We start from the raw sequence: 24,721 nt of genomic DNA, 5'->3' as shown, positions 1-24,721 counted from the left end.
TGGATTAAGAAATCAGTTTTCAAATCCTGGAAACAGAACTTGGAGTCCTCTACATTTTTGAGTTAAAAAGGATGGGCCAAGATCTGATATCCTGAACCATCCTAGGGTTCAGGCAATTCACTCAGGTCTCACTTAAAACCTTAACTCTCACGAAATCAGGAATTAATAGAGAGATTAAAAACTTCTCATCCTTATGTCTTCCAAATGCTTATGTTGGATTAGATAACACTGCTAGCAAGGCAACACTACTAATACTACTGCAGCTCTATATATACATGCAGAAGACAGTCTGGCAGGCTTCTTTGTAAAAATGGTTTCAATTACTTATATACTGGTATCAGTTATTTCTTATCTGCCATTTGATAACACTGTTTAGCTGTGACAGAAAAAGTTGTCCTTTTTTTGCCTCAACTGTTTTTTGTTTTGGTGTTTATACTGCTTATCATTTTTACAGTTCTTCTGCATGCAAAATTACATAAGTAAAGAAAGAAATTTGTGTAAGAAATGTAGTAAGATGGTACTTCATGTTGAACTATCTGTAACATAAGAACCACACATTTTTCCACAGAATCATACCATTGGGGTATTTTAAGTCTTGACCGTATAAAAAGTTGACCCATTTAATTTGTTGTCCCTCTTCCTGTCACCTTATCCCAGCCCCCCTTCCCACCCCACACCCACCCTATTCAATTAGTTTATTGGATATCTGCAGCAGCAGACTACATTTGGTTATGTATAACAGTATTTATCTGCTCAATAAAGTCAGTGCTCAGACACTTGCTGTACAAATTTTTGACAACTACTTCACTGCTTATTTTAGGCTTAGTTCTACCTGCATGACAAACTCAGAGCTCCTCTGAACAGTTCATGGCCATTTTGTTAAACATGTATCAGAAAAACACTGGAACTCGTGAGAAATAAATGTCCATTTGCTCAGTTATGATTGTCCAGAGGTGTTTCACATATCATTGGAACACCAACCAGGAAGGCAACAACTTTTGTAAACTAGGAAATACTTGAGCACCCCCAATAAAGATAGCTCTGCTTTCTAGAGATGGCAATCATCACCCTGCCAGGTGCTCTCTCTCTGCTGGGCATAGCTGGAATGAAGAGTGAGGGACTTAGTTGAAGAAACTTGCTGATACAGTGATTAAGACAAGGGAAATGGCATTTTTTAGGGAGGGGACTTTGATCCCATCTGCTTAATCTCTGCTCCCTCCCCAGTGTGTAATAAAAAAAAAGATGTCTGCATGTCCTGAGAGACCCAATTTATCACTTGACAGCAGTCAGTTCTGTAGTTTGTGCTGGTACAAGTTTGCAGGGGGCTGGAAGGGGCTTCAGGGTCCCTGCTGATCTATGGTGGGCAAGGGGAAGTCATACTATTCACATGAAACTTGAATTTAGATGTGAAAGAGATTAACGTTCAGGACAAACAAGTGAAGGGCAATCTGTGTGAATGGATGTAAAGTTACTCTTGTGGAATAACGATGCCGTGTGCAGCATGCAGGAGCAACTGGGAGTACCCCAAAGGATAGGTTTTCCCTCAGCTTGGGACTTCAATGGAATGTCCTCTGTCCTGCACTGTTCACTGGGAACATTTCCCAGTGGCCCATATTGGCTGCTGATTTGCCTGTTACAATGCTTTCGACAGAGTGCAGAAAAGTCACACCAGACCCTTATCTTTTAACTTGTATTTTCTTGTTTCCACGTGTGGCTTCTCCTGACCCTTGCTAACTAACGGAATGGTGCACAAGACACCAGGACAACACAGAGTCAAAAATAGCAAGGGTTTACTTCTTAGCATATTCCTTATTTTATTTTTACTTTGTTTTATTTTATTTTATTTTTGCTAGAAAGAGCATTTTACGTTTTGTGCCAAGGTTCCTGCTGGCAGCAGCAGCTGGAGCCACCAGTCCACAGCAGGCAGCTGAAATGTTACCCTGGCTGGCCAAAGGTCAAGGCTGTGCTGACCTGCCCTGCTCCCTCTGCACTGCCAGAGCACACAGGGAACTGTCAGGCTTGTATGGGGCTGGAGGGCAAAGTTGCTGATGAAGCTGGGAAGGGAACTGCAGTCAGGATCTCTGTCCCCTACCCTTGTTGGTTGGCAGGTTACATGAACTTTCAGATCATGAGAAATAGCTACTCTCTCCAGGTAATTTTCTGCATTCCTCATCTATATTTTTACTACTCCCAAACAACCACCTCTATTCCAATTTCATGAAAAAGCAGCTCAAAATGCCCCTTGTCGACTGGCATCTTCTGTTGTTATATTTACCTATAACAAGGACCAGTCCCACAGCTAATTCCTTCTCTCTCCTAAGCTATATCCCTACCCCAGAGTCCTTCAGTGCTCCCAGTCCATCCCTCCTTCACTGCACCTGAGCTATACCTTTGGCCCATACACCTCTCTGCACCTTGCCCCCTCTTTATTGCCCAGAGCGGTAGATGCCTCAGTCCTGGAAACATTCAAGATCAGCTTGGACAGGGCTTTGAGCAATCTGGTCTAGTTGATGTCCCTGCTGATAGCAGGGGGATTGGACTAGATTACCTTTAAAAGGTCCTTTCCAACCCAAACTGTTATATGATTCTATGATTCTTGGGGAATTTTACGTCTTTCAGAGAAGATACAGTACTGACTCATGCCAGTTATTGGGAAAGACTCATCCAAAGTTTAACAAATAATCATCTCTTCAAAAAGGCACGTAGGAGGAGTTTGTTAACAGGTTTTTCTTTGGTTTATGTCAATGGCTGGGATTGATTTCAGAGAACATAGGCATATGTTAGTTTGAAAAACATATCACAGGGTGTTTTTTTGAGCCATCAAATTACTGCAGCAGCTGAATGTCAGCAAACCCTCAGCCCCAACACAACACACATGCAGATTTCCTTATCAGGAATTGTTGGGACAAATCCTTCTAGGAAGAAAAGAATTTTTTCAGTAATATTTTCATTAGTGCTTCCCACAAGAAACTATGAAATAACTAAGGATGAGAAACTAAAATCCAACAAACTGGTGTAGAGTTTTAGTTTCTGCACCTGATGTGCTCCCCAAATTGGCAGTAGGCTTAACAGTTTAATTTATTTAGTGATATATTTTCTTCGGAGAGACAGATTTCTGTACCTATTGTCTTAGTGAAAGATGCAAAAGTTAATTTGCTTACTTCTCAGAGCTACTTCTCCCCAGGTGGAGGACTTGAATCTCCCTTTGTTGAAGTTCATGAGATTCCTGTCAGGCCATTTCTCCAACCTGTCAAGGCCCCTCTGAATGGCAGCACAAGGAGCTGTTGTATCAATGCTCTTGCCAGTTTTGCATCATCTGCAAAGCTGTTGTCCCATCATGCAGATTATTAATGAATGTATGTTGGTCCCAGTATTCATCACTGGGATATACTACAAATTACTGCTTCTAGCTGGGCTTCACGCTGCTGATCCCAAACATTTGAGACAGTTTTGCGTGTTTCAAATCCAGCTGATTGTGTATTCGTCTAGTATGAACTTTCTGATTTTGTCCATGAAGTTTCTATAGGAGACAGGGCTGAAAGCCTTGCTAAAATCAAGCTCTCCCTTCACTAAGCCTGTCTTCTTGTCATAGAAGTCTATCAGGTTTTTTACCTCCTTCTTAAAGATAGGAGTGATATTTGCTTTTTGCCCAGTCTCTTCCAATAGTTATGACCCTTCAAAGACAATCGAAAGTGGCCTCAGAGTGGTGTCAGCACTCAGTACATTCTGGTAGGGCCCATAGACCTGTGCATGTCCAATCTGTACAGATAGTCCCTAAACTGCTTCTACTCCAAAGAGGGCAAGTCTTTCTTGTTCTGGACTTTTTCATGGGTCTCAGGTACCTGAAATTCCTGGAGGTTGCTCTTATCTGTGAAGACTGAGACAAAGAGGGCATTGAACAACTTGGCTTTCTCTATGTACTTCATCATCCAGTCCCCTGTCCCATGCAGCAGCAATCCCAAATTTCCCCTAGTTTTCCTTCTGCTGCTGATACACCTTTAAAAGTCTTTCTTGTTGCCCTTCACACCTCTCACTATATGCAGTGAGGTGGGCTTTGGCTTTACTAACATCATCTCTGCATGCATGTAGTCCTCCTGAATCTTGTAACACTGCTTCTACACTTGTGTGCTTCTTTTCTGTTTGATTTTAGTTAGAAACTCCTTGTTCATCCATATGGGGCACCTGATGATTTTGTTTCATTTCAGGCTCTCTCTAGGGCTATATTCCATGAGATTTTTCCAAACAAGTCTGCTCTCCTGGTGCAGGGTTATGATCCTGCTTTTTGTCTTGTTTCTGCTTCTTCAGATTTTAAACATCCCTGTACCATTGTCACTGCAGCCAAAGTTGTCCATGACTTTCATCATGCCAAGCAGTTCTTCCTTGTTTCAAAGAATCAGGTCCAGCAGAGCATATTTTCTCTTCTGTCTCTCAGTCAGTTCTTATCACATATAGTTAGTTACCAGTTATCATACACTTCAGAAACTACTTGGATTTCTTGTCCTTGCTTGGATATCTGCATCCAGCAGATATTGGGGTGGTTAAACTCCCTCATGAGAACCACAAGCTGTATATATGAGACTTCTTCCAGTTCCCTGAAGAAGATCTCATCTACTTCTTCCTCTTCTGGCAATCTGTGGGAGACACCACAACACTGCCCTCGTTGTTCTGCCTCTAATCCTCATCTGTAAAATCTTAGCTGACTCAGACTCCATTCCAAGGCAGAGGTCCATACATACTTGCTGCTCTCACATGCAGGGCAATTTCATCTCCTTGCTGATCTATATCCACCCAAGACAGCACTCCAGTGACATGAGCTATCCCACAATGACTCCATGATCCCAAAGAGATCAGAGCCCTGTGAGGGACACAGACCTTTAATTCCTTTTATTTCCTCCCACCTCAAGCTGCATTGGGGATCAGCTAAGTTTTCAGCAGGAGATATATGAATATCCACTACCTAAAGGGAAAAAAAGGAGACACATCAAATTTAAAATTCATTTCTAAAACTCTGGACTAGGAAGCAGATTGCTAAAATGCTGTTAAATTGTGATATTAAGTGGAGGGATCAAGGTAGGTACAAGAAAACAGTGCTTTTCCACACCTCAGTTACTGCCTTGAAATAATCCAAGGTTGGGTGTAAAGGCAGTCAAGGTCTCATTTCATTTTAGCACCTGCTGGTTGACACTCCCATTAGAGAAATCATCATATCTGCCCACTTTTACTGGCAATCTCAAAAAACTGTGTCTGGGGAATTATGGATCAAGCTTTTCCACTTGAAGAAATAAGGAGCAGAATATTTACAGAACAGAGATTTATTACATTCAAGAAGCCTAAAGTATCTGGTTAATTGCAGTTAAATTCCTGGAATAAATTGACAGTATTCCAAACAAGACTTTATCAGCTTCTTTGCAATACACTCTGTTTTACTGGCATGCCGTTCAAAGGTTTCTATTGCAACTCATATTTAGGAGGGTTACATAAAACTTGATGTAGGAATGAGTGACAAAGGTTTTATTTATTTCATATTATTATCTGTTGACTTTTAAAGACCTAGGTAACAAGACAAGTTAAGCAAGAAGTCAATGATTAAACTGATAAAATGAGTATCAACTCTGCTAGTTTTAAAAGATATTTAGAAAGTAAGAAGAATTTAAAAAACCCAGTTCTCTGAGTTGTAAGTAAATTGAAGTACTAAAATTTATCTGTTCTGCTTATTTAAAGTCTCTGATACTTGTTATTATCTTATTTTTTCAGTCATTTTTTTTAGTATAATCTCTAATGTTTGAGGAGAGGTATATGTTTGGTAAATTTCACTTTTAGATCAACTTTACAATACAGCTTGGTTATGCTTTGTCAAATTTTCCAAAAAGATTTAAGACGATGTTTCTTCAGAGGAAATATTTTTGAATATAGAGAGTATCACGATATAGCAGTGGCATAAAGGACTTGCATAGTTTAAGGTTACAGTGCATCACCCACTTGAACAGCAGTTCTGTCACAGAAAATAGAGATTCCCTTGTGTTTTTGAACTTCGAGTTACCTCACTTGGACTAAATTGAAAGTGGTAACAGGTAGGTATACCCTTCCTTGGCCTTCTCTGGAATGACCTGGTTGTGGAGGAAAAAAAAATGCAGTTCAGGCTTTATGTACGTTTCCAGGTTGATGTCATATATCCAGGAGAAAAGTATTTCTGTTCTGGAAAACTAATGTTGCCACATGCATTATTTTTCTTCTCCTCTATCAATCTTTTATTTGGCAGGATGCATTTTTAGTGGCTGCACATTAGAGACACAACCTGACATACAGAGTCATCTGCTAGTATCTCGGTAATTTTCATGCACGCAGGAAGGAATCCCTTTTGTTGTTGTGTTTACATGAGGATCACTTTCAGGAAGTATACATTACGTGTTGAATGTAATCAGTTTAATGATATTAGAACAGCAGCAGTTGCGCCTAATAATCACAGTATTATTACAGTATTTGGTACCATTGATGCTTCTGTCAGCTTCTAATGCTGTGTTTATCAGCAGCAGCTGTTTTGGGGAAAGACTACCGGGAAAAGAATAGTGCATGACTTTTGCCCCTCAGTTGTCAGTGCCATTAATTTTATCACGTGTAGAGATTCTGTTTCCTTTGAGTAGAAATAGCAACACTTACACACAGACACCCGTGTGTTTTGGCCAAAAAAATACGTATGTAGTTTGCTGCAGCTGAGAGTTAGCTGTAGTCTTCATGATAACTAGAACAGCAGCTGTTTTATTTTAATTTTTCACTCAAATTTTAAAGATCAGAAGCTGGAACTTTATTCTCCATGCTACGTGGCGGCTGGTTCGTGTGGACTGGGGATGTTTTTGTTAAACAGTTCTTCTGTGCATCAAAGAGGTTGGTAGGAGGGATCTTGATTCCTACTGAAACCCAGTTCTTTGCTGGTTCCCGACACACAAAACAGTCAACACCAGGGCTGGCTGCTTGGTCCAATCACTGCTCTGAAGAACTTCCTAGCTGGTATTTCTGTAAATATAACACCTTCCTTTTCATTTGCCATTGTGGTAATCAGTTTCTGTGTCCAAGAAATACAAATATGGCTAAAACTGGCCGGTGAAACACAGGAACTAATACCACAGGCTCTTGAGGATTTATTCTACCAGCAGTAGGAGCATGACAGATTCTCTGGGTTAGGCAACTCCTCTGCTCATGGGAAATACGAGTTTTGGTGGAAGGCTTGTAGCGTGATGCAATTTTGAGGAAAGCTAGAGGGAAAGGACAGAAATCTCTAATTTGGCTCTATATTTGTGAGGAGCCAGTGCAGAGGGAGAGACAATGGCTTATGTTGCTGACTGGGTGAACTGCCATGCTTCAAATCGTTTTTTTCCCTTTTCTACATAAATTGTCTTATCCTACACACCTATTTAGACAAACAGTTAAAGCCTAAAATTCATGGATATGTAAGACTTCCTCATTTGTGAAGGTTTGGCAGGAGGGGTCACCAAAGACAAGAAACAGAATTAGACAGATTGCCCATGCATGAAATCTACTCTATCATTATTCTCTAGGTAACTTGTTTTTGTTATATATTTTTTGTTTTGGGATGAGATGGGCAGATGAAATATATCAGCCAAGTGAGATTTGACATAAATGAGGTATCTGCCAATGCAAATGATTTGTATTTTGGGATATGACCCAATTTTGGACAAAAACAGTATTCAGATTAGATATTGATAAATAAAGCTTTGTTTCAGAGTGAGCCCAAGCTAATACTGCTATGAGATAAGTAACCTCTCCATTTCCTGATATGTGTTGTTTAAATTTAATAAACTTTATACCGCATTTAATTTCTTTCTTCTAAAAAGGGAAGTAATTTGTTTTCAGAATGCAATGATGTAAACTGAAGTTTAGGAAAGAAAGAATAATAAACTAATTCTTCCAAGATCTATTGTTCAATATCCCCTTCACTTTCTCTTCAAACACCACACCTTTTCTTGGCCTTAAAATCCCCTTTTCTCCTCAGTATCAACTGTTAGCAGGGTGGAAACCAAGAGGATGATCCAATTGACGTGGGCCCTAGTCCATGAAAGTACTTTTCTGAGCTTGGCAGTATCTCAGTTATACTGAGGACCCAACATTATCTAATTTCCAACCCCTTTCATCTTTCCTTAGGTGGGTGGTGTCATGAGTACTCTTCAGCTGAACTAGTGGCACTGGCTTTTTAATATCTCAGTATTTTCAGTACAAGTTGGACATTGAGGGGCTTGTCCTGCTGCTACTCCTCTTGCCTGCCACAAGTGATTGTAACTGTGTTCATTGTCTAAATTCTGTTAGGGAACAAGGAGGAGTCAAAAAAACCTTTGAGAACTGCTCTATATCAGGGTCTTGAGGCATTAATAGGCTTTAATAACTCTGACCAGCCTCATCTGGGGCCTCCCACATGCCTTGACTGTGGGCTGAGGGATTATTTAAGATGGGCTATTTAAGATCAAGCCTGGCCCTCTGCTCCTGGTTTGTGATGAGCTGGAAGTGTGCTTGGTGTCTCATAATCTGGCTCAGGAGTGTATTTTTCTCTGGGTGGACTGCAGATGTTTCACTGTAACCTACATTATCTCCAGTCCTGCTGCCGCCCTGCCTCCTGGAAGGATCTTGTACTATGCTGCAAACAGTGTGTCTCCAGGGCTGCATCTAGCCCTACTTCCTACCGATCTTGGCTGATCCCTGGATGGCCCCTCATCCTGATTCTCCATGTTGCCTTCTCTAGGTCTGTTGCTATCTGCATGTTGACCCATCAGGTACTGTGGAGCTATTCTCAGCTCTGTTTTATCCCCTCATGGAATAGACCCGCTTCTGTTCCTCCCTGATGTACAAGTGTCTCCCTTGTAGAAGGAAGAAGACAGCTTCCTGCATGATTCCTTGTAGCAGAACCTGATATTCCCCTTTCTCCCGGATGGGTAGGCAGATGTAATGAGCTTTCTATCAGTTGCTGAGTGTTTGATGTTTCCACTGTTCCCTTGGTAGTTTCGGTGGACTTCTTGAGGCAGGGTGGGGAGATTCCCCTAGGCTTTTCTCTGGGTACCTGTTGGGGGTCTGGTACCTGTTCTGCAGCCCTCCCTCTCAATAAATAATGAGAGCAGTCATCTGCCTGCAATGCTTCAAGGTATGGTAGAGCCTTCTCTAGAACAGTAAAGTATAGAACCGAGAGTTTAAAAGGTTAACAGTGCCTCCAGCTTGCCAAATAGCATTAGCAGAGGCTCCTCCTGCACCTCCAATGGCTTACAGTATCCATTTATATACGTCTAGACTACATTTCCTCTCCTATCCTGAAATAAATGATTTCTTGCTAGCTACTGAACTAGTCTTTTTATGCATATTTTTTTTCTTGACATCGAGACAAAAGTAGATGTTTAAAAGTTTGCAGAATGAATTTACTTAATGTGATTATTTTAACAATTTAAAAAATCTAAAAATATTCTAATATTTATTTATTAATAATAACTCATTTGTCACCTTTGACATTCAGTTTAAGAGAACAACTTATTAATGAAAGGACAGTGCTTTCACTTGCTGGAAAACATCAACATTCCTTAATAATTTTATCTCTCCAAATATTTATATAAATGAAGACTAACCCTTATTGAACTCAATCACTACCATACTGTAAAACATCAAAATGTCAAGAGAAAAAAATTTGTTAGAATCAAGTGTATATTTAGTCCAAGGCCTCTAGTAAAACTTCTTATCAGCTAATACTGTACCAGCATGTTTAACCTAAAGCTGTGATTTCTCTAGGAACTTTCAAACTTGTAAACTCTGGTGGGAAAGAGCATGTAATATCAGCATCTTAATTAAAATTTAAAATAATGAGAGAGAACTGACACATGGAATACTGGAACTTATTCTTAGAAAAACATTCTGAATTTCTGTTGAAGTCAGCTAGAGGGACATAGACCAAGTTCCCCCCTACTGAAGCTTAATATTTGATACTGCAGCTGATTCCACATATACTCAGCTCTCCTCTTGCACCCAGGTGGCTGTAAGATGGTATCTTCTTAATAACATATATGCTCTTGCTAGAGCACATTTGGTAAAAATTAACTGCCTTCCATCAGGGAGGAATTCCCCCTCTTAGGAGAGATTGTGCTGTGGTCATTTTACCCTTCTTGACACTCTACTTAAAATATGTGAGTGACAGACTATTGGATTTCATGGGGGCACAACACAGGATTGTTGAATAAATTTTACGCTTTCCAGAAACTGAATAATCAGAGCAATTTATAATGAAGAGGCTCTGATTAAGGAAAGACTTATTGAATAAGCTAAACTAATCTTAAAAGTTTATGAAGTGGTATTTTCTAGGCAGACAGGTTTCTAGCTCTGAATATTATCTGTATTCCTGTTTTTGTTGCTGAACATGTATTTACACTGATAATGGCATGTATGTACTTTAGAACACATGCTCTTTATCAGATACCGATGTGATGTTACTATTGTTTACTAGTTTTAAGATGTTAGTTAAATTTCTGAAATTTAAAAAATTATAGCATGCAAGTGATCTCAAAAAAGATATTCCATTTATAAGTTACTGTATTTGAATCTTCTCTTTTTCTCTTTTTCCTCCCCCCAATGCTATGTAGATTGTCTTTCCTAACACTACAAAAGATATATTTGATTTGCTCTAATTCCTTTCTCTTCAATTCTCATTTGTACATGAACCACAATAAATATGAACACCTGGCTTGAACAAGCCACATGTCGTTGCTACAGGCAACATCTCTTTTGATCATGTGGATTCTTTCTTTGCTGTTCCCTATAAAGTCTTGAAAGTATTGATTAGTGGACAAAGCACTACTTTGACACTTGCCTTTTTATTATTGTAAGGAAAGGAAAAATGTTTTCATGCAACAAATTTGTTGGTGAATAGGAGTATTAAATTCCATTTCTTTTGTGTTGAGCTCTTTGCTGTCAGACAAACAGCGCCCAGACAGAGAAGAATGCTTTTTGGGAAAGAACCTTTATTGAAAGTTGGTCTCTAGGGACTTCTAAATAGCAATGCTCTGTGCCATCAACTACCTCAGAGCAACGTTGCAGGAAGCTGAAAGCTGAAAAAGAGATTTCAGAACTGCAGAACTAGCCAAGAGGTAGAAAGCTCCATGAGACATATGACCTTTGTTGGACTTTTTGGTTCTGCTTCTGCTTTTTCATTGGATAAGGGACAAAATCCATTATTGGCTTCAGAAATTATTTTTTTGGCATGTGTTTTCTAGGTTTCACTGGAGTGGATGTGTACTGGAAAGTGTTAGATGGGATTTTTGCATGTTTGGAGTTCGGGAGATCTCCTGCCTCCTGTGGGTAGGGTTGTTTTGGAAGAATTCTCCTATTTGAAACTACTTTGGCAATTTTGCTAAGCATGAATTTGTCAAACAAAAATCTCTATATTTACAGTAGTGAGATGGCTTTCAGAGAGTCAGAAGTGAGAACTGCGAGAGCCTTAAATGTACTTATCATACAGCCAGTGCCTGCTGGAATGAACTGTAGGCAAAAATCCCTGAAAACAGCACCCCTTTGGGAGTATTAGTGTCCACTGACAGTCTTATGGCATCATTCTCCCATTGATCTCTTCACAAACCTGTTGTACCACAAGTGTTTGGATGGCTACCGGGTGGATGTGCAAGGGACAGGACACGTAAAAAAGACCCTTTATTAATTATACTTTCAAGAGAAGAACAGAGAATTTCCTTTATATAAGCTTGAGGATGAATATTTCTTTTAAAAGTATTATTGTTTTCTCTTAAAATGAGGCAAAGTGAGGGAAATTTACTCTTGGTAATCTCAGGACCAGCAGCTCTCACCTTTCTCCTAGAGAGGACTGTATTTGCTGCCCAATGTCTCTCTCTGCTCAAGTAGGAGGCACAGCCTGTGTTTCTGCCTATTAAGTCTTGCTCAGACAGTGCAAATAGGTAAGGAAGGATGGAGACCATATACTGTGTGGCAGTCATGAATGTACCATGAGTGATGCTGTCAGCTGTCACCTCTGGCTGATATTTTTCTCATCACCACTGCCAGATCAACTTGTCTCCACCAGATATGTTTAGCAATGCAAAACAGGGAATTATTACCCTTCGTATGTAGGTGGGATGCTGAAACAGAACAGCCTCAATCAGCTCCACTTGACTTTTAATTCCTCTACTGGGTAAGTGGGGATATAGTAGCTCAAGGTCCCCTTTCTGTCAGTGGCAAGAGATCAGCATTTTCAGATGTAGTGCAGCCAACCTGGGCTGTGGTTTACTATCTACAGGTACCATTTTCTTCCCATTATGCACAAACAGTGCATGAGTCTAATAGATTTAAAGTTAAGGGCCTCACTTTCACATCTAAAACTTCATAGAATGAGTCCAAATCAAAATTATGCAGTCTGTTGGAGATTGTGGCAGATCCAGGAACTAAACTTTAATGTCCCTACATCCCTGTGATGCTGTAATTTATAGCCCATTCTGCTTCAGTACTCAGTGTAATGCTAAAGTGTACACTAAAAAGTGTAAAGAGTGAAAGAATTACTTAGAAATCAAGATATGGTTCCAATCTTAGAATGACATCTTGGCTCTTTGGGTAAGAAAGGCAAGGAGGCTGAAAATGCCATAAAAATGTACATGTGCAAGAAAAGTGTTAAAATCAGCAGCGAGGTACTATCACCCTGCTATTTGAGTTAGCTTCCCCCGTGCACTCAATTAAAGTATTAAGGAGCATCTCAAATCTCTGTGCTGATGGTTGAGTTGGAATTCATTTTAATACAGCCCTTGTTTGGAGAGTTTCGCAAAGAAAGAATTGTTAATGAGTAATCCTTGTCCATTAGGGCACTGAGCCAATGAGTCCAAGCTTTGATTCACTGTGTTATCACTACAGCCTTCTGCTAAACCTAAAAAGAAAACAAAACAAAAATGTTCCTGTGTGAGAATCATTAGGATACTGAACTGAGCACAGAACTGTCTTATATCCTGATATCCGCAGTCTTCCAGAAAAAAACAGTAAGTAATAATTCTTTAAACTGATAGCTCTTGCTGTTGTGTAGTATAAAAGCAATTTTCTCACCTGACTTACTTAGTGGATGTTCATGGATTTTTGACCAGAAAAAAAATCATATTTTTAAAGCTTTAGTATTTCAATGAAGAATAATATAAGGAGAAGTAATTTCATGCAAAAAACTGTCTCAACAGCAGGAATTCCCCTTGGGAAAAATGGTAAGGTCATGAAAAATAATGACAGTGTTGAAATTTGTCTTTAGAAACCTGGCTTCTGTGTGTCACTGGAAAAGAAAGTGTAACTTTGATATTGAGTCTTTCATGCAATCTATCTAGTTAATTATGTCCGTTAGCTTTTAAATTATACTTGTTAATTTTTGTATCCTTTTAGGAACAGACAGTGTTTTCAATGTGATTAATGGGCAGAGGACAATCCAGAAAGAGAACAGTTTCATGTAATTTTATTGTATTTTTATATTTGTTTCACGTGATTTTTTCTTTGACAATTTCGTGTAGAAATTCCAGGTGCATCTTCCAAAGTCCAGGACTTTAGTTCTTATTTCACATAACTAGCACAAGGAAAAGGGTGTTTCAAATTTCAAGTGATTACTATTAGAATCCATTGCTAGTTTTTAAGAAAATGTCACTTTAATCTGAGTGTTCCTGCTAGTTGTTTCTCTTCAGACAACTATTATCGTGGTGAAACACATTTGGCTTTTGTTATTTTTATTGCTATTGCTTGTGTTACAGAGAACCTAGAGATCCCAAACTAGATTGGGATTCCACTAGGCTAAATAGGAGTCCAAAAAAAGTTAGGAATGGAGGGTTTGCAGGTTTATCAGTTGAGACATGAAAAAGATGCCGGAGAAAGGAAGAGAAATGGTGTTCAGGAGGTCATCCCAGCGACACTCAGAAGCTGGCCCCACTCTTTGAAGTTACTTGCCTGCCTACAGGAATGCTATTGAAACTCCTCGTAGAGTTTTAAATTCTACCTATGTCTTAGATACTTGATTTTGCTTCTTAACTAAGCTGCAAGAATACCCTATGGGTTTTTTTCTGTGTCCCATGTCTCTTTGCTGCTCTAATTTTAGACTCCATATTAAGAAATCTAACAGAAAATTTCAAACAAACACAGTAACACTAGTCCTGCCTCTGGTTCTCAAACTTGCTTATACTGTTGCTTGCATTTTGCATCAGTTGCTATGTAGTTGCCTGTGGTGCCATGCTTGTCAAAATGACCTAACAGCAATAGGCTAGAAACAGAAAGCATGAATCTTCCTAATGCTTTCATGTCTCTTTGATACACTTTAAAAAAAACAAGCAAGTAAATAAAACAGCCTCTCACATAACTGAGGCACTGCCTTAAATATTCTACAAAAAGGCTATGAGGCCACATCAAAAACCCATGAACTAGATGGGAATCCATCTTCCCATTGATGTTAATGGTTTGAATTGGGCCATAGGTTATTATGTTACTGAAATTTCTCTTTGAGCAATAGGCAGTCAGATGTGTAAAGAATGGGACAATATTATGGGACAGGTGGAAGAAACGTACCTCACTAATATTTGTGAAAAATTTTGCAAGTGCTTTGATTTGCCTTCCTTTGCTGATTAACTGAAACAGTTTCAATCATTCTTCTGAAGGTAAATCACAATTAGATCGTCATAGAGCTTTTCTGATGATCAAACATAATTTTGTTACTTGAAAGGATGAGGCCATGATGCTTTATTTTCAGTGAGCTCAGTAGGTTTAACTTTAATTATATTACTAACAGACTTGGCTTTGTTTACACAGAAGCCAGGGAAAGCTTTACTATTGACGATAGCACAGGCAGTGCACTGACAAGAGTCCATAATAAATCTGAAACCTGCATCCCAATGCACATGTGTATACATATATATTTGTATACTCCAATGAACATATATCCTTCAGAAATCTGAATAAATGTGTATGTATCCATACAGGGGGAAAAAAAAGCCCCATGTATTATAATATACACGTCAATTTTCTCAATTAAACATAGAACATGTCAACATGCGTTGACTGACTGTTCAGAAGTTTGTTCAAGGTTACATGTAATAAAATTTTATGTAATTTGGATCTCTTAAAATGCAATTGATGACTATAATCTTGAGCAGTTGGGCATATATTTCACTTTATACATGCTGATTCCTGTTTTGCTTTGCTGTATATTTTTGGCCTATGACAATAATCTCTAAAGGTGGTGGAGCGAATAGGTTTATTTCAAAAGTTAAATAGCATAATTATTTGGAAAAATTATGATTTATCCCATGCCTCATGTTTTCTCTTCAAGGGGCTTTTATTTTGGAGAGCACTACTGATTTCCTTTGGAACTGTTACCTTTATTACAGCTTTTACCTATCTAATGCAGGGGCTTTTTGTTACACCTTAGTGTGGAGTACCAGTCAAGTTGGCTAAGGTAGTCTAGATTCATCATGATAGCAGTAGCTCCAAAGAAGCAGTTCATATAAGAAAGCAAACATGACATAGAAATACTTATGAATATTTCTTCATACCAAAGATGCCTACAAATATCAAGAAGCTTTCCCATATCATAGGGTTTGGTGAATAAAGAAATCTGAATTAAGAGACTGGTTATTGATCCAGTTCATGTAGATTAACTTATTCTGGAAGCTAAGATGACACAGTTAACATATGTTACCAGTCAAAAGAATGCCTCAACCCCTCTAGCTGTGGAAGAAATACTTCTGCCAAGAGCTTCCATGTATAGGTGCTGCACATGGGCATCCTTTCTCACCCAGCCATGCTGGCAGCAATTTGGGTGCCTCTCTGTATCTGCCAGGTGTGCCTATCCCACTGGCTAGACCAATGCCTCAGCTCCATGGGAGTTGCAGCCAGTTGGGACGACAGTTGTTTAACCTCAGAAAGAGTCCAGGAGGATGAGGCTGAGAAGAGGTTAAGGACAGAGTTCACATTGTGGAACCAGCTTTTTGGAAGGGAGTCCACCCCTAGATCTGCGATGCTTTGCAACACAGACCTATAGTGACCTATTTCCCAGAATTGAAAAAAGTGTAGGTAAGTGTTGCTTAAATGCTCTATACTGTGTACCTAGTGTAGGTCTGAAAGCTGGAAATCAGTATCTGCTGCTTTTAAATATCAGTGAAATTAATTGTATGGATAAATCTAATACAGGTTAGACAGCTCACAGCAGGCTGGACTCCAGAGCAAATCAAAGCAAAATGTCAATCAGTATTTAATGAAGAGTTTGGTGTTCAGGGAAATTTACAATAGCAAAGATACATGCAATGGAAAATGTATTTCCAACCTTTTTAATGGTGATCATGTCTTGTGCCTTGCAGAAATCCTAAGGAGATAGGAATAGTCTTTTCCAAGAAATCCCATAAATGGTCTGCATCAGTGGAATATATTAAAGAAAATGAAGTATTAAGAAAGGTGGGAAGTGTAAAATCATCATGAACATTTGATTTGAACTGAATCCATACATATCAAAATTAAGGGTCTGAGGAGGAAACATGAGGAGTAGTAATAGTGATGGAACATAATTGTCATGGTTGGTTAGGGAGAGCAATTCCTGCAAGGAACTCTAAGGGTTGCACTCCCATGGGCTGTAAGGAAAATACTGAAGGGCTTGAACATGGGGAGAAGGTGGCGATGGCCTCTCTTCTCTGATCTTCAGCAAAAAAAATCCAGATAAATATTCACAAGTCCTCTGAAGATGCCCCATTTTGATGTTTCTCTTGCTGGCCATTATAAAGGTCCGAACTGTGCTACTGTCTTCTCCCATTCCAGAACACTTGTAATGGACTGCAAGAGGAATCCCATCCCAAGGGTTTTTCATAGGCGGTTCATGAGAAGACTGTCAGGAACTGTAGGACCTTTGCAGCCATGTGGGCAGCCCCACCTCTTGAGTCCAGCAGATACCTTCCCTAGCAAGTGTGGTAGCAAGGCAGTAAAATGCTTGAAAGTAAACATGGACCTACTGGGGTAGCTGGGCTGGTGGCCAAGCCCCGTCCAAGATAATTTGAGGGGTTTTGCTGTTGCAAAACTGTTTCTGTGCTGGATTTGAGACTGTGTGTTTACGTGTTGTTTGCCACAAGAACCCTATCTGGTCTGTGATACAAGTAGCTTTTGACGTCTCTGAGTAAACTGTTTAAGTTATCTGTGGGCAGACATTTAAAATGCATCTATCTAATTAGAGGGCTGCTGTTTATGTCAAGAAAGAACTTAATGAATCCTTAGAGACAAATCTGAATATAATTACAGAGTGTGCTTGCCAGTCTCATAAGTTACTTCCCAGCCTGCTCAGAACTTGGGCCTCCTGCAGCATTCACATTTTTGTCAGATGACTTCATTTCTGCTTGAGAAGCATGCTGAGCTCTCACTGGGAAGCAGAGTTGGGTTATAACTTTCAAACGCCTTCAGTTAGTGGAAATGAGCTCCCAGGGACAGTCCCACGGGAATAAAACCAAATAAATAATTAAGACAATAAAGCAAAACAGATTTGTGTCAACTTTATGCAGAATCCTCTTGGCGTCTGTATAAGCTCTTGAGACATCTCGTTGTTGGAGCTGTATGTTCTCCTGTTGCTGATGGTCCTGCCTCAAATGTAATCTGGAGTTGCTCCACTCCGTTCACATGAACCAGACCTGGGCAAGGGAGCCTCTTGTGCACCTTCCCTCTGGATGCAGTGTTACTCTAGCTCTAGCTTCTGCTAGAGTAGGGGCAATGGCAGGTCTCGCCTCTGTTTTAATAGCCTAGCATTTGGAATGGCCTGGATAGAGTGGTACTGTCAGCTTCAGTCTGTGAATATTTGAATAAATCTGAGCAAAAACTGACATTCGTTTAAAATGAATAGCAGAAGGATGGCAAATAAAATATGCCACAGCAAGGAAAAAAACAAACAAGCTGAATGCAGCATTTTATTTAAAGGCTGAATTAGGTATTATAACTTCAAGCCAGTGTTTGTCAGAGGAAATATTGAAACAACCTCTTGAATCCTGCCTTATATTACGTACACAAAATCTAGTTTTAAATATTCTTTTTGCTTTATATGTTCTCAGGGTCTCCTTTCAACCTATTTTTTAATCAGCATATTCCTTCTGAATTGAAGAATAAATGGGCTCTGAAATGAATTTAGTTGGACATCATCAGCTAGCCACTGCTGATGGATTTCCTCTTGCTGAAGGTCCTCATTTGTTTGGTAAGTCACCAAATCAGGTTGAAATAGCAAGCAGTCCTTTACTCAGGAACCTAGAAGAAAATGCACTGAAATTTCAAGTCAAGGACATGTGAGAGACATGTGCCAACCTTTTTGAATCTTCAATACTTACAAAAGAAATAACAATGGATCTGTGGTGTTAATGTAATCCCACACACTATTGCTCTCATCACTGCTCATAGCAGAGCCTGTAGTTTGTTTTTGTAACACTCTTCTAATACCAAAAACCATTCAGTGAAGACAAACCTTTGTATGCAGGCTGGTTGTTATCTTCCTGCGAGTCATTTAAATCAAGCTGAGCAGATGTATTTCCAGTTAATTAGTAACAAAATTATCCTGCAATGTATTTGCATTGCCATATTATGCAAATTTATGAAAGTAATTTCACCTAAATTAAAGTCTTTTTCTTATTAAGACTATTAAAACCTTATCCTATTAACTTCAGTGCACAAGAAAATTTATAAAGCAGGCTGGGAAATTCTCCTTGCTCCGGTCCCACTGAATATTTCAAGGTTACATATGAGTTTACTAGTGAATGAAAATTTCTTGGTCAATATTTTGTAAGCATGGGGTAGCTGTCTTCTACTAAGAAAAAAAGAGAGAATAATACATTTTTTAGCTTTTTGTTTGATGGTAGACTGGGTCCTTCATTGACTAACATGAAACATTGAGTATTGAGAGATATGCAGAATGCTGCAACACTTCAGAAGTTTCCACAATTCTGCCTTTTTGGGTGCTGGAAAAATGAAAACATTCCAGTTTTATCTGTCTGAAGCAAGAATAGTAGCTGGGGCATGGAAGGACTCTGACACACAGAGCCACTCCAGCTGCAGAGCTCTCAGAAGTCAGGAGCATCTCTCTAGTCAAACCACTTCCAGTCTCCTGGCTCCATACAGCTAAACTAAAGCACTATCACTAATGATAAGCAGAACCCATTCCATTATTGTGTGTTACTGCTTTTTATCCCTCTCTGTGTTGGGGTTGGGTGGGAGAAATATTTTGGAGTTGTTAAAAAAGTATACGCAAAGAGCTAAAACACTTCCTCGCAACTTGTAAATTCTAGTCTCAGGTCATGATATACAAGGAGGAGAATGATATTCAAATCTAGTCATCATTTAGAAACTCCTGAATAACTGAAATACTTCAGATTTTTATCAAGATTTACCCCCAGTATCTACTTTTTCAGTAATTATTTCATTATTTTTAAAGAGTAATGATCAGGTAGCTTAAAATACTAGGAAAAATGTTAATGTGTAAAATACTTTCCATTCACAGGGAAATCTTACAAGTTGAGAGGCCTTCATAAGAGGGATTGTGTCTCCCATTATAGATCTTCAGACCTTAGCAAAATGGAGATTTAATTCAAGCTGACATTTCTGTAAGAGAAAGAAATAATGTATTAAGGGGTTGAATCAGGGGACCCATTAGGAAGGAGACACAGCACACCTGCTGTGTTTCATTTAAGCTGATTTTTGTTTAGTGGGGCGTCACTCCTATGTGGTGTCTTTTTTGCTTTTATAGCTGAAAAAAAGCCTGTTAGAAATAATATGCAACTGAGTCCACAGAGAAAGTTACTCATTGTGAAAATATGACTCTTCTCTTCGAAAGACTTGTAGGAATTGGTTTTCCGTCTCAATTTTATATTTGTAAATTACTTACTTTTTTTTTTGAAATTCAGTTTTGGCAGGAAGCGACTTGTGAACCCAGGGTAAAAAGAATAAAGCTTTTCTTTTCAATGCCCTTAGAGTACAAAATTCTCTCAGGACTTCTCACACATCACAGCTCATAAGTTGAAAATTGTTGGCTTACAAACATTAGCCTTTATACAAACCAGTTTCTTTTTTTCAAAGATACATACTAGCATTCTGTAAAAAAAAACCCTTGGAAATGTGTATTCTTTTTATCATGGTTCACTTAGTCTATGGGGAGAGTGTCCTTAGACCTCAAAAACAAATTTAATTGAATCTCCAAACATTAGCACCAGGCTCAGGTCTTTCAAAAGAAATGTCAATTTTGAGTTGCTTGTGCTGTGAGCCTCATCACCATGGTAATTTCAGGGCACTTCTATATACCTAGCCTCAAGATTTCTAGTTGCAGGAGGTTTCAGAAGAGTTTAAAGAAAAAAAAGAAGAGTTTCCTACCTTTCAGTAGCTGGAAGTTGTATGTTGTCATTTTAATAGTATGTGTCTAAGGTAAATTATCTCTGTATGTCTTTGGAGTCAGTGTGTTCTACAGTTTTTCACTTCTATAGTTATAAGTCCCTGAAAAAAAGGTCCAGAAATGCAGATGAGGAAGAATCTTTAACCTAGTAAAAGTCGTTCCCTTCCACCCTGTCTTCCTGGAAAACTGCTTCTCTTTATCTAAATCCCTACTCAGGTGACTTAGAAACATCCCAGACCTCTTTACAGAAAATATATCTTTGAAGAAGTGGCCAAAACCAAATTCATAAAATGATGCAATCTCTATAGTATCAGCATGCAAAATCAACTTTATCTTTCTTGCAGCTCTGGTTTTCCCAGTGATGGAAAGGGACACTCTATGACAAGAAAACCCAGAGGTGTGTGGGTCTCCATGGGATCTTTCTCACTGAGTTTCTTCCCTTTCTCAGTCAAACTCTGTTTTTATTTCACAAGCCCCATTGGACTGAACAGGGCCAGCTCTGTGAAGAGTGGTCCAGTTTCATACCCTGAACTAAGAGAAAGTGACATACCTACCAAATTGTATTTTTTAACCTCTGTAATTTAGGACTGAAATCCTGGTCTCCTTTAAAATCTTTGGGAGCTTTGTAGTTCACTTTAGAACCACAACGGATGTAGACTGATCTGAACTTCTCTGTTTTGCTCCAAATTGACTGGACACAAGCTGTGACCCAGAACATGGTGAGGTGCATTAGCAGAGCACTGTGACAAGCCTTGCTATAAGGCTTAGCAATTCAGCTGGGACAGCAAGACTGTGGCAAAAAGTTATTTGATAACCTCTTTCAATTGCCTTTGAAAGTTTTTCATACTAGGGACAATATGTGTTTTAAATACCTGTACTTCCATTACCTTATTTCTTTCAATGGTCATCACTTGCCCTTTATCACAAGGGACTGAATTAATTTTCAGACAACAAATCTCTCCTTCAAATCTTAAATGTGGAGGGTAAGCCTATATATTTGTATGGCACCTGAATTATATACAACATTTGACTCAAACTGTCATTTCTATTATAAGTAGCACATCTCTAAAGCAATAGCTCCGTTCTGTTTTCTGTGAAAGCACCTTATATAGAAGTTATTAGTATGCAAGATAGTAGGTGTGAAGCTTCAGATATCAGAAATAGAATTATTTCTAGGAACCTGAAGAGGTAATTCAGTACTATTATACACTTAGTTTGAATGAAGACCATTTTTTGATGGCCTGAAAATATTTTCTTTTAACATGACATTAACAAGACAAGAAATGCCACCCTCATTACGTATGTCCCTGCTGAGAAATTTTTGGGGTGAATAAGCACTTTTAAAAGCTGTATTGGAATGGAGAAGGAAGAACACGAAAAAAAATTACACGTAACAAAGTGGAAAAGAAAGCAATACATCTAAACTTCTCGATTAAAGAACAACCAAATGCCATTGAAAATTGTTGTAGGCATAGAACAATGCCTAAGAGGAGCTTGAACAGCTGATTCCTTATAGATAAATCTGCATTTGTTCTAGTTATGTTTTTTTCTATTTTTCTTTTAAAGGTAGTAGGGTCAAGTGTCCAAACTGATTAAACAGCTTCAAGATCATAAGATATGTTAAATAACTACTTGTCTTTAGCACCACCTGGCAGATGATGCAACATCTGGCTTCATCCCTGTAGAGAAGATAATTAGGCTCATATTTACCCCCAAATAAAAAGGAAACAAGCCAACACAAATTAAAACAGAAAATCTTGTATGTATAATAATTATGAAAAGAGCAAAACCAGAGTGGCAATCTGAGAAAAAAAATTTAATGAGAAGGACAGACTGGATGGGGCTTTGAGTAACCTGTTTAAGGGGAAAGTGTCCCTGCCCATTGCAGGGGATATGGAACTAAATGATCTTTAAGGTCCCTTCCAACCCAAACCATTCTATCTTCTCATACAGACATGTCCAGTATGGCCAAAGCACTTTGGTCTTTTTTTGAGAATTTAAAATTTCTGTACTTAACATCTGTTAATCCATTCAGCTAAAACATGCTTCCTGTGCTATGGAAGTGGTTAATCTGACTTTACAGAATATTTATCGATAAAAATTTTGTTGTAACTAAAGCACAGTAGGTACAAAATTACAAGGCTAAGCTACTTGAAGGCATCCCATCGAATGACAACCAAATTTTATCCAGGTAAATCCACGCTGGGAACGGATATTGTTTCAGACATTTACAAACAAGTTTCTCTGTAATGAAGTTAATCAGTAAACTATACAACCTCTGGTCTGTGTCACTCCTTTCTAATCTTAAAGAAAGTTCTCACAGTAAAGAAGGCAATAGGATACAGACAGAGCAGAATTAAAAAGTTTTATTTATAGATAGTCTTTAGGAGGAAGAAAAAAGAAAAAGAGAGGGAAAGGAAGACTGGGCACCTTAAGGAGAGTATTTTACTTCAAGAAATGGTCAGATTGAACCCTACCTGAGGTAGGATATTGCTGTGTTCTTGTTTGGATGTTTTTGCCACTATTCTTGCGCTATTCCTTGAAACTGTAGGATGCTAGAAGGTTTTTTTTAAGCCAAAAGATTTTTAAAAGATGTGTAAATAATTTGTTTGGAATTAAATTGCGATTTTGTTAATGGCTATGCCATGGTTTTTGAATTACTTAATCCTGAATACTGTTATTTCTTTATGTTCCTTCATGAATATCAAAGGAGAGCCAGATGTTCATATTTTGAACCTGCCTAGAATTTTAGTCTCTTCAATTAGCTTCATATTAGTGGAACAATAACTTTTACATTAACGATCTCATTGTAATTTCTGTAATAGTCTGCATAAAACCACCTTTAGTCTATACATAACCTCAGTATAATTCTACAAATTGAAAGCACTTTCTTTAGTTCCTATAAGGAAAATTACCTTTAGTTTCTACAAGTCAAATATTTTTTCAAGTTTTATGTAAAATATTCTGTGTAAACTTGAAAGTAACAAAAGCAAAACTCTTCAGTGAGTTTCATTTGACAGTGGAAAAATATTTGTGAGACAATTATCATATCCATGGGAAGGTTTTTAGTAAGCTTTCCGTATTTCTGTGAAATGTTTTCATTGAAAAACATTTATTTGCAAAACATAATCTAAAAGATCTGCAGCTGTAAGTAACATCACATTTGTGTGTGTTAGGCAGTCTTTCCTTAAAAATGTAAAAGGTATGCTTCCAAAAAGAAAAACAGATAAACGTTTCAAAATAGCTAAGATCACACAAACATAAAATGTTGGTGTAGTCCAGTGCATTCACTTCTGATTTCAGTTTCACTGCTTAAACTACTGTGACTCCAATGATTTTACTGGACTGCTTATGCTTTAGTCACATGAGACAAGTCCATCACATACTTCTACGAATATATATCTGGAGAAAAGCTTATGTACTTTCCGCTTGGCAAGATAAGATTACTTTTCTTTTGTGATAAGAAATTATTTGGTCTAGATTCTGATGTGCAGGTCTACAGGTATATCATGTTCAAGTCTACTTAAAACAAACCAAACAAAAGCCCCTCAGAACTTTAAGGTAAAGTGGGGGAACCTACATAATTGCAACCTCATTATCTTCAAAAATCATGCTGGACTCTGACCACTTCCTAGAGTTTCAGCTGTTAAGTCTGTTTTACGTAAAACAAGACCATGTTCTCGCAGTTCTTCCTTTTCCCTTCCATTGCTCTGGGCATGGACTCAGTTCAGCTAAATTGTTTAACTACGTGTCTGATACAGAAAGAAGAAGGTGATATGGGCTTTTTGGGTTTTATTTGCCCATATTTAACTTCATGCATTAAGACTAGTATTTTTTTTTTCTTCAGAAGCAGAGTAGAATTAATGATGGTGAAGATTTTTCTAAATACATGTGTAACCCAAACAGTTCTACAGTGGTTTAAATAAACACCCAGTCTTGTCTTAGGATGTGCTACACTTCTTTAGCAGTCCTGTGTTTTTTAACCAGCCCTAAGATTTTTGATGTGGAAGGAATATTGACTTATCTTCTTGCTCTTTCAGAGCAAGAGCTCTTCCAGCTCTTTCAGGATGCTGGTATACAGCTTGTGTGGAGTTTCCTGTGGATGGCATAAAATTAAAAGTGAACAATTTCTTTAATTTCATTTTGGGATTGTCCCACTTCCCTTTAGCGAACGCAATCAACTAAGCAATTTCCTAACAAGCTAACAAACAGCTTAGGTTTCCATGGTGAACAGATTCCTTTCCAAACAGAGACCCCACAATTAACACCAGTTTTGTACCTGAAGTACCTTGACCAGTCTTAGTAAGCAGCAGTCTCAACAAAAAGTAAATATAA

At 38.5% G+C, this 24,721-nt stretch overlaps 1 protein-coding gene across 7 annotated transcripts in view; it reads left to right on the top strand.

The window, feature by feature from the left end:
* Nucleotides 1-5,656: 5,656 nt before the first annotated feature.
* NR1H4 (nuclear receptor subfamily 1 group H member 4) overlaps nucleotides 5,657-24,721 on the top strand; it is a 44,350-nt gene continuing 25,285 nt past the window's right edge. For 2 of the 7 annotated variants that reach the window (XM_027666479.1, XM_027666461.1), the window contains exons 1-2: nucleotides 12,849-13,010; nucleotides 18,069-18,208. In XM_027666479.1, coding sequence (XP_027522280.1) covers nucleotides 18,124-18,208 — 85 coding nt within the window. In that variant the 5' untranslated portion in view covers nucleotides 12,849-13,010; nucleotides 18,069-18,123. Of the gene's footprint in view, nucleotides 5,675-12,848; nucleotides 13,011-13,097; nucleotides 13,224-15,829; nucleotides 16,063-18,068; nucleotides 18,209-22,711; nucleotides 22,869-24,721 lie in introns of those variants that run through there. The other 5 variants (XM_027666466.1, XM_027666477.1, XM_027666473.1 and 2 more) reach the window with 5 other exon arrangements.

Source organism: Corapipo altera, unplaced genomic scaffold (genome assembly GCF_003945725.1).
Source record: "Corapipo altera isolate COAL_440 unplaced genomic scaffold, ASM394572v1 1, whole genome shotgun sequence".
NCBI classification, from domain to species: domain Eukaryota; kingdom Metazoa; phylum Chordata; class Aves; order Passeriformes; family Pipridae; genus Corapipo; species Corapipo altera.
The sequence above is the reverse complement of the archived record's forward strand: the minus strand, read 5'-3'. Positions and strand labels throughout refer to the sequence as shown.